Here is a 10102-nt window from a genome sequence, read left to right on the forward strand (position 1 = left end):
AAAGCGGCGGCGCTGGTGCAGCCGCGACAACCCCGTGCATGCTCGCTGGGCGGTGGCGCAGCCCCACAACGGCAGTGCGCAGTGTTGGGGGCCGGGCGCGCATCAGCGCCGGACTGACACACACACACCAGGTTGCTGGGGACGCCTCCAGTTCGGAGCGCGGCATCAGCAACGCGGCACCGGGTTAAGCTGAGTGCGCGCCCCTACCACGGTGGCGCACTTCAGCAACGCCGTCTGAGGCGGCGCGGCATGCCGCCCGTGGGCTGCCCGCCCGCGAGCCGCGGCGCACTCGCAACGGCCGCTCCCGCTGCAGCCGCCGCATGAGGAGCAGGCGGGACGTCGCGTTGCCAGACGCACAGAGCAAGGCCCCAAGCGCGACCGTCTTGGGCCTGCAGCCGACGCGATTCGTCACGAGGGCTGCCGCCAATGGGGGAAAAGGGGGTGACAGACGGCCCGCCCCAGCCTACATGTGCGGGCGTTCCCACTCCTAAGTAAAAGCTGCTGCTTGCTCTATCTCTTAAGGCAGCCCTTGCGTGCAGGCGCGCTTGCCAGGACCCTGCGCGCCCCTGACCCCCGCCGGCTCGCAGCCGAGGTCAGCTGCGGCGGGCGCGCGCCAAGGCGGGGCAAAGTTGTGCGGCCAGCCGGCCAGCGTCGAGCTGTGCGCGAATCAAAAAAGCACCCGGCGCCTGCGCCGGGCGGCAGCCGGGGTCAGGCGCGCGTTTGGGGCCTCACTCCCCCTCCTCCACGCCTTGCAAGGTGGTGGGAGCCGCGGCGCCCGCCGCCGCCACCGCCGCCGCCCCCGCCGCCGCGACTGGGCCGCCGCCGCTGCTGCCGTCGGCCGCCTGCTTGAAGCTCTGCTGCCGCATGCTCTCCCGCTTGACCGCCATGCTCTTGAGCTTGTCCGTCGTGCTCTGCAGCTGCTGCCGGCCTGCGGAGCGAGAAAGCAACGGAGGCGATTGTCGGCCCCGACGCATCGCAGTGTCACGGCCCGCTCGGCGCCCGGCCTCGTCGTGCGCGGTACGGCCCCGAGTTATCCTGCTGCCGCGTCCAGCCACAGAGCACCCCGCCACGCCAATTTCTCGTGTCCCCCAGCCGCCCCGGCGCGCCTCCTCAGCCACCGCTGCCACCCACGCGGCCCCGCCGCAGCTGCCCGGTCCGACCCCCCCAAAAAGCTCACCCTTGCCCTCGTCCTCCTCAAACACCTGGCCCGCCACCCAGGGATGCTTCAGCGCCTGCTCCGCGCTGAGCCGCCTGCCCGCGTCCACAGTCAGAAGCTGCCCCACTATGTCCTTGCCCTCCGGCGACACGGTCTCCCTGCGGTCGCACCGGCCCGGCCGGCGCGCGGCGGGGAGCGAGAGAAGGCAGGCGCGGGAGGGAGGGTGGCGTGGGCGCGGCACGGCAGGGCGGTTGGCGGCGTCCGCGGGCGCACGGGGCGGCGCGCGCCTGCGAGGGCCATTCATATGGCAGGTCGCCCCCTAAGGTGCCCACCAGATGGGGTCGTCATCATCGTAGTTGCCCGATTTGATCTTCTCAAACAGCACCGCGTCGTTGTCGTCGTCTTAAGAAGGGAGTTGTGTGCGCACATGCATGTGAAGTGTTTGCAGGTTTGTGCGTACGTCGCGTGCGTATGTCGCATGTGTGTGTTTGTGTTTGTGTATGTGTGCTTTTTTGTGCTTCGTCGCGCCACCGCGCCCAAACGTTGCCCGCCTCGGGCTCAGGCCCCGCTCCTTCGAAGCAGCCAGGCCCAGTCTCTCTGCCCCGCCGGCCGCCAGCCGGGCCTCACCGAACGGCGAGTAGCCCGACAGCAGGATGAAGAGGATGACGCCCACGCTCCACATGTCCACCGCGGGCGAGTACTCCTTGACGCCGTCCCCCACGCCCAGCACCTCGGGCGCCACGTATTGCGGGGATCCACACCTGCAGGGGCGCGGCGCGGCGCGCGCGTTGGGCGAGGACACCTGAGGCGGTGTGTGGGGGGCTATGTCGTGCGGGACCGCCAGGCGCGTCCCCGCTGCGGCCGCGCTCGCCGTGCAGGGGCCTCACATGGTGGAGAGCACGTTGTCAGCGCTGAAGAACTTGGAGAGGCCAAAGTCCGCAATCTTGACCGGCGAGTCATCGCGCTCGTTGAGCATCACCATATTCTCCAGCTTCAAGTCGCGGTGCACGATGCCTGGCGCGCACAAACGCATGTGTGTGTGTGTATGTGTGAGTGTGTGTGTGTGTGTGTGTGTGTGTGTGTGTGTGCACGTGTGTGTGCACGCGCATGTGGGCATTGATGTGTTTGGGATGCCTGCACAACTGCGAGCAGCAAGGTTGGAGCCAGGCCGGCTGCTGCTGTCATCGGGCCGAGGTGATGACGCTGTGCGAGTGCGCTAAAGGCTGAGATGTGAAACAGCACACAGCGCCCTGGCACCCGCCCCCACCTTTCGCGTGGAGGTATGCCACGCCGCTGAGTATTTGCCGAATCAAGTTGGCCGCGTCCTTCTCTGTGTAGTTTCCCTTTTCAGTCACCCTGCAGCCGCAGTGTCGGGGGTGGCACGGTGCCGCTCGCGGCGTCACTCGTGCATACGAGCCCCCGCTACTTGCAGCAGGCTGGGGCGCAGGCGTGCGTCCCGCGCGGAACAACTGCCATGTCAACCCCTCTCTCCCGCGGTAGAAGCTTGCGCCAGCCCGTCCGGCCCCCCTGCCACAGGGCCCTCTTTGCTGCGTGTCCAGAGCGGCCGCCTGCGGCGCGGGCCCCGCACCTGTCCAGCAGCTCGCCCCCTGTGACCAGCTCCGTCACAATGTAGACCTTGCGCTGGGTTATGTACACTGCATACAGCTTGATGCAGTTGGGGTGGTCCACCTGGCGCCGCACGCGACGGACGGCGACAGCGTCAGCCGCCCGCGCCATGACCGCTTTTAATGCACGAGGATCGCCACTTCCGAGACGCAGCCCTGCAGCCGCAAGCGCTGCTTTCTGCGTGCACGCCCTACGCGTGCTGAGGGGTGCCTTCACTGCGGGCGCAGCCCCTCAACAGCGAGCGTGCCAAGTTGGGCGCTGTCCCCCTCCCTACCCGCTCCCCCACATCCCACCCACCCAGCAGCCGCAACCCCCAACCGCATGCCGCCCGGGCGAGCCAGCGCGTCGGTGCGGTCAGCACCTGCACTACATGTGCACACCCCTGCCTGTCGTGCCAGTAGCGCGCGCACCTTGCACAACACCTGGATCTCCCGCTCCAGGCTGTTGTCCCCTGCGGCATAACGCGACTTGTCCACCACCTGCGGCACGCGAGAGCCGCCGCCGTTCAGCAGGCCACTGTTCGTGAATGCTCCTCAGCTGGAGACTGCACATTGTGCAGGATGCAGCTGGAACGCCGAGCCGCCGCAGTTTGAAGAGGGTTCCAGCGCACTTCCGATTACGCGGCGGCCCCTCCTCGCTGCTGCCCAAGCATCCGTGCCAGCAGCTGTCGCACCTTGATTGCCACCTGCTCTCCTGTGACCTTGTCCCGGCCGCGTTTCACTACGGCAAACCCTGTGGGACAGCATGCGAGCACATGCGTCGGGTGACGAGGTGGTGTAGTGAAGGGGCGCCGCGTGCCCGCCGTCCCCTCAGCCCCGCTGCTTCCTGCCACCCACCTCCAACGCCAACTGTGTCTCCGACCTCATAGTGTTCCAGGAAGTCTTGAACCGTGGCTGCATGGCAAGATGCATGCGAGCAGCTCGATGAGGAGGTGGCCAAGGATAGTTTCATGCAGGCTGATCTGTTTCCCACGGCGACGCACAGCCCACCGTTGGGATAGACGACAGCCTCACGCTTCCGCGGAGGTTCGGGCTCCTGAGGCTGCTGCTCCATGCTCAGGAGGGCTCAGTTGCACGGCGCCCACTCTCCCTCTTGACGCCCGATGCGTGCCTATAGATCAATCAATTTATTGTAATCAAACAGTCGGGGCAAATGTAAGCAGGCCCCACGTCAGATCGCTCTGAGCGCAGGGGACGTAATTGAGGATTACTCGCAGAGTTACTGCATACAACAGCGGCAACTATCGCTACGGCCTATAACTTGGAGGGGGGATACACCCAATCAATTTTCTGTTCAATGTCTTGTCCTGCAGTGGTTTTCTCGCTCGCGCTGACATCCAGGGGGCGCATCACCAGGGGCCGGCATCAGAGTTGGGCAGCAGTGCCCCACCGTACCCTGCATCTAACCCTCATCCAGCTTACACAATGGTCCGCTGCGACTCTACTGCGAAGCGGCGGCCGGTTGGTGTACTAATGTATTGGCGATGGTCTGCATGAACAACGCGACTGTTTATATAGAACATGCCTCCTCCTGCCTTGCTGCCCAAGATGCTGTGCTGCAGCTGCTCAGGGTCTTTTGTTACCCATCAGTTTTTACAAACTCCCCATCCCACAAGGTGTTGATGGCCCTAGAGGAAGTATGTGTCTCATTGATCTCAATGAGGCGTGTCTCGTGTGACGTGGGTGGCGGCGCATGCTGCCTCCCCAACCACGGGAACGGGCAAGCACGAAGGGTGCGCTGACACACAACCCCTCGAATGCGCATCACCGACGCGCCCGCCCGTGGAAAAACCGGAACGGAGGGTGACGGTGCGGGTGGTGTTATGCGATGTGCACTGAGGATGCGGGGCCGCGGAAAAGTGGGTCGCCCTCGCTCTCAACCTGGGAATGTACAGTGCGCCGCGTCAGCGGCATTCAGAGGCGTGCAAGAGGCCCAGGCAGGGAGCCCTCTGCCGTGCTGAGCCCCGGGCTGAGGCGCGCGGGGCTGGGCCTGACCGCGCGGAGCACCTCCTCCGCAAGGGGCCAGCACTGGTTGTTATCTGTAGTGTCGGTTTTTGTGGCACGCAGTCGCAAAGTGGCTGCATACGCACCGTTGGTGACAGGAGGACAATTCGCGCGGTTGTTGTTGTGATCTGATGCTCCGCCGCAAGCGCGGGGACCCGAGGTGTGGCGGCCTCACAACCGCACGCGAAGGTCGGCCAACAGGGGCGCATCGCCTGACCTCGAGATGCTCAAAGCCCGCCAAACTGACGGCTACCAAAGGCAGGGCGGCGGGACACGCACACACATTCAACACACACCCACGCGCTCGCGTCTGCAGGGGCGCGGGGGCGGTCCCTATTCGACCCGCTTGGGGCGCCAACCAGCGGCCTCTAGGTGCCGCGGGCCCCCGGGCCGCGAGTCATCGCGCGGCCCAGGTTGCGCCCGGAATGGAATCCGACGGCGGCCGTGGTGGCCGCGCACAACGCTTTTAACAGAAACGGGCGGCGGCGCCGGCCTGCTCAGCCTGCAGCACGCGCAGCAGGTCCGTGGTGGCGCCTGAGTTGGTCGCGCTCAGGCCGGCGAGCAGGTACAGCGCCTCATCAGATATGAAATTCGAGCCGCCGGAGCCCAGCCCGGCGGCGCGCACCGGCGGCAGCAGCGCCGCCTGCGGCGCCGGCGCCGACCAGAGGTCGAACTGCGCGCCGCCGCCCAGCGGCGCCGCGGCGTGGGGCGAGGGCATCGGCGGCGACGAGGTCGTGTTGAAGGACGGGGTGACGAGCCCTGAGGGCGACGAGTCGCCAGAGGTGGACAGCAGCTTCGGGGAGCAGCTGCCGCTCGACAGCAGGGACCAGTCGCAGCCCGACCAGGCGGGCGCCGCTGCGGCGGCTGCGGCCGCGGCGGCTGCGGCGGCCGCCGCGGCGGCGCTCTGGGCCTGCTGCAGCTGCACGGCGGCCTGCATCTGCTGCTGCGCACGCAGGCACTGCGCGGCAAACGCGAGCTCTGCGTCGAGCTGGGCGCTGTACAGCTGCGGCTGCGGCGGCACGGCGCACACCTGCGGCTGCAGCGTCGCGGCCCCCAGGTCGAGCGGCGCCGCCCAGCTGGCGGCGGCCGGGTATCCAATAGCACCGGCGTCGTAGCTCGCGCGCCGTCCACACGCGCCGCCGTTGTAGCAGCCGCCGGAGCAGCGCGCCGCGCCGCAGCCGTGGCCGCCGCTGGGGCGGCCGAGCAGGCCGGCGGCCTCTGCGGCGGCCATGACCTCGTCGGCGGAGGGAGAGGGGCTCCTGACCTCATGGGGGTGGTGCGCGAAGAAGCACATCGGCCTCATGCAGCTGCAGGGAGGGGCAGAAACATCACGAGCAGGGAGGGGCAGGCAGGGCGGGACACGTGAGGCGGGGCTGCGTGCCTGGGTGGTTGATGAGGCTGCTCTAATGAGGGTGGCACGGCGCGCGAGGCTCAGGTGGAGCCCGATGCCAAGCCGCGCAATGGGCGGTTTCGACGGCGCCCACCTGGAGCCGTGCTGGCAGATCTCGGTCTTGAAGCGGCTGGGGTGCAGCCAGTGCTCGAAGACATTGTGGGCGTAGGGGCAGGCCCTGTGGATGTTACGATGTGTGTGGAGACGACTTCAGTTCAGCCAGCTCTTCTGTTGCTAGCTTGCTGACTGGCCGACAGGCCACCTGCGGGAGGACACGTGGTGACACTGCGCGGTGGCTCAGGCTTTCGCTCTGCCAAGGGCTGCTGCTGCCTTGCTGCTGCTGCTGCTGCTGCTGCTGCTGCTGCTGCTGCTGCTGCTGCTGCTGCTGCTGCTGCTGCTGCTGCTGATTAGCGCAAGCCGTGACCAGCACCCTGTGTAAACTACACCCTCGCCCATCTCCGCCACTGCGCAGCGCCAATCACCCACCTGCCCTTGCGGCAAGCACGCCGCGCCTTGGGGCAGAGCTTGGGCAGGTGAGTCTGAGGGGGGCGCCTGGTCACCACCTCGCCGCCGGCGCTGTGCGCAAATGGGCACTTGTCCCAGTCATCGCGCGTGTGCTCGGGGTTGTCGCACTCCACGACCTCTGAAAGGTGCAGGTAGGGGCAGGCAACGGCGGTCGGACCTTGATGTTGGGCGGCGCGCGCGGATTCACAGAAGAGAACACCACCCCCCCTTCTGCGTGACCAGACGACGCAGGCAACCCAGCAGGGTGCTCACTGAAACAGTACATCATGAACTCATCAGCAAAGGGCGCCGGGGGCCGCTCCTTCGGGGCCTGATGGTCGAGCAAGGGAGCGGGGTAGCAGGGGTGGTGGTTGCGCAGGCGCCCTAGTGAAATCGCTCAGAGAAGGTGGGAGCCGCTTGACACTGTTGCCGTTGGCTGCAGCGTAACAGTGACATAACACATAAATTCTTGATGCTTGTTTCATTGTGCAGGCCCACGCTGAGAGGCTTGGCCGTAAATCAGCAGGGCTCAATTGACTGGGATTACGCAGCCCCACAGCCAGACGGCATCGCTACCCGACACACAGAAACCCGCTAGTTATGTCACAAGGCCTCGACCGGGGGCCCCGTCGCGGACTGGCGGGATGGAGCGAGAGGGCGAGCGGGGCTACGAAGTCGACAGCCCCTCACCTCTGCGGCGCGCTCCGGGGGCGCCGGGTCGTTGGCTGGAAACCCCAGATAGCACATGGTACAGTGTTGAGCTCTCAAGGGGGCCGGAGTGCGGCAAGGGGTTGCGGGAAAGACCGGTGTGGGTTTGTGCGCGGGCCTTGAAGCTGGGTATGGGCCTTGGTGGGACCGTATTTGTGGTCTGTTATCCTGAGATGTCGCAGAGAATGAGTACGGAAAGCAGGGGGAAGGCTCATGTGCAAAAATCTCGAGTTCCGAAAGCACTTCGGGCACGTAGCCTGTTGTGTCAGCCCGTCACACACTTGTGGCACCTACTCGTGTGCCATCCACCCATGTCAGCAAAGTTGTGCTTCGCGTGACTGAATCATCACCTGCCAATCCTTCTGGCCGCCGGGCGGCGGCTGATGGCGTCAGGCTGGCGCGCCGATCACCTTGGTCGGTTGTCCGCACCGACAGTCCGCCGCACGGCAGTTGTTCAGCAAGCTACAGGCAGCGTGCGCACACCCACCCAGCGACATGCACATGCGTAAAGGAGAAAAGCAGTCGTACCGTGCCCAGGCTCTGCCGCACACATTTTGAATGCACGGAGCAAAGCAACATACACACGCACGCATGTATGGCGCTGTTTGCAACCAGAGCTGGTAGCGCTGATGGCAGCCTTTGCCAACAAGCAGTCAGCTTCAGTAAGTCGGCCCAGAAGCAGCCGTACTGTACACCCCCATTGCATCTGATTGGCTAAAGCGGAGCCCTGCTGCCGCGCGCCAATGCAGCATCCCTTCTGTGCCGAGTGAGCCCTGTACCAGCGTAAGCCAACCAACCATACAGCACAGATTCTTCTCGCCTCGCAAACACCGTATGAGGAAGCTTTCATGAACGTCCTCCCTCCACTCTTTTGCAGCGACGACGCGCCAACTGGCCGCCAAATGGCCGTGTCTGAGTGTCACCACATTGCCCACCTATTGTGCTGCTGCCGATTCAAAGGAAACATCAACGCATTGTCCCAATCGCCGTACGGTCGGCACTTCAACACGGCACCGAGATCAGTTTGAAATCGCGACAGCCATGCCAGCGGCTTCACTCGCTGTCGGCAGCATCAGACGCTGACACCCTTATCAACTTACGAAAATAAAGTTTGCGACGGTGATAATTCATTATTTACTAAGAAGCCTCCCAAGAGTCGATTAGCTCATCAACCACATTCTTGACGCTTCCTGACGGTGTATGTGTGCAGCCCGCGTGCTATGAACCATGTTTGACGACGAAGAGCGCGACGTGGGGATGCGGACGGCGCTGGATAGGGCCAGGAGCCTGAACGACAAGGTCAAGCTCGCGCTCGGAGCGTTGCGTGCGCAGGGTGCGCATTTGCCACAACGGCTGGAGCAGGACCTGGAAGCGCTCGATGCTGTCAGGTGGGACGGAGACCGTAGCGCTCGTAGCATACCCAGTCCTTTGCAAGGACTGCTGTCTGTGCGTTGCAGTCGCAGGTTGGGCTGCGCCGATGGCGACCCGCCCTTGCTGAGCGCCCGCTGCCTGGGACCGTCCTGCGGCGACGGTGTCGTAAAAATCCAGGGCGAAGCTGCAGCAGATCGAGGACCTTCTAGAAGGGTGCGGCGCGCTGACGAACAGGTCCAGCCAGCAGGTGCAGTGGTGTGTGCAGCAGGAGCGCCACATGCGCGCCCTGCGGCGCTCCCGCGGCAAGTTTGTGTCTTGCAAGTGTATGCCCCCCCCAGCATATGCGTGGCACAGCTCCATGGTGCTCAGCTTTGTGTAACAGCCCGTCGCCGCCTGCAGGCCCTCTAGGCGCATCCAAATACGGCCTGGTGGCACACTGCTGCTTCGCATGGCACGCAGGCTGAGGCCCTCTGCAGCGTCGACCAGGCGCGGGGCGACCTGATCGCCACCTGCCGCTACTGCTGCAAGTACGTCGAGTCCTGCCAGGTGCGTGAGCCCCACCGCAGGGAGCGCCATGCTCCATGAATGCGGCGCTGAGGGGCGCGGGGCCGTCGCAAGGGGGGCAAGGGGCAGCCAGCCGGGCGTGGTGGAGGGTACAGCTCGAACCTGCACTGCCCCTTGAAGCATGTGCTGCCTCGATACGACACCACGCACGGGCTCGAGACACATACGCTGCCTCCTGATGCCGCCACAGGATCTGCTGTCGGAGGTGCTCGAGTTTTGCGAAGTTGGGCCCGACGAGGACGTGACGCCGCGCGAGTTCGCCACCTGCTGGCGCGCTGCGGCGGACGCGGCCGCCACGATGGATCGGTGCGCGGCTGGATACACGCGCGCGTGCGCTGGCGTGGGCGCGAGCGGGTTTGCTTTCGTTCCCAAGCTTGTGAAGCTGCCGGGGTGGTTGAGCGCGCGGGGATGCAGCATCGCCGAGCGCGCTCAGCAGCTGAGCGCGGCGCCGCCTCGCTCAAATGCTCCCGCGCAGGCCAGATCCAGATGGCGCGATGCCCAGCTATGGGACCATTACCTTTAATGCAACACATACAAAGTTTGTGCATGGGGATCCAGCGGCGGCGGAGGCCACGTCAGCGCCGCCTCTGCACGCCCCCGCGGCCGGCTCGCCCGCGCGCCGCCGCCCGGCCAGCGCGCGGCGCGACGCCGGGCAGCTGGCGGACGGGGGCGACGTGGGCGCGGGCGCGGCGGGAGTGTGGGGCGGCGGCCCTGCGGCGCGTGCAGGCGCGGGGCCGGTGCGCGACGCTGGACAGCACGACCAAACGCAGCAGCCGTGGC

General features: G+C 65.8%; 3 protein-coding genes across 3 annotated transcripts; 1 reads left to right on the plus strand and 2 right to left on the minus strand.

The window, feature by feature from the left end:
* Positions 1-728: 728 nt before the first annotated feature.
* MNEG_6516 (calcium/calmodulin-dependent protein kinase I) lies at positions 729-3681 on the minus strand (the record flags this gene model as incomplete). Its single annotated transcript, XM_014045009.1, has 9 exons — positions 729-928; positions 1178-1314; positions 1489-1558; positions 1784-1917; positions 2044-2170; positions 2424-2512; positions 2745-2845; positions 3193-3261; positions 3619-3681. 9 exons carry the CDS (start codon positions 3679-3681, stop codon positions 729-731), a joined length of 990 nt encoding a protein of 329 aa, XP_013900463.1.
* Positions 3682-5251: 1570 nt separating this feature from the next.
* Positions 5252-7426, minus strand: MNEG_6517 (Zinc finger CCCH domain-containing protein 35; the record flags this gene model as incomplete). The annotated part of the gene is made up of 6 exons (XM_014045010.1): positions 5252-6092; positions 6270-6353; positions 6460-6578; positions 6736-6818; positions 6953-7010; positions 7370-7426. The coding sequence occupies 6 exons, from the start codon at positions 7424-7426 to the stop codon at positions 5252-5254; spliced, it is 1242 nt and encodes a 413-aa protein (XP_013900464.1).
* A 1188-nt stretch (positions 7427-8614) lies between these two features.
* On the plus strand, positions 8615-8775 carry MNEG_6518 (hypothetical protein; the record flags this gene model as incomplete). The annotated part of the gene is made up of 1 exon (XM_014045011.1): positions 8615-8775. A coding segment is annotated over one exon (161 nt), but the record flags the coding sequence as incomplete, so codon positions are not given.
* Between the last annotated feature and the right edge of the window lie 1327 nt (positions 8776-10102).

The sequence above is a fragment of the Monoraphidium neglectum genome (genome assembly GCF_000611645.1).
Source record: "Monoraphidium neglectum strain SAG 48.87 unplaced genomic scaffold scaffold01065, whole genome shotgun sequence".
Lineage (NCBI taxonomy): Eukaryota > Viridiplantae > Chlorophyta > Chlorophyceae > Sphaeropleales > Selenastraceae > Monoraphidium > Monoraphidium neglectum.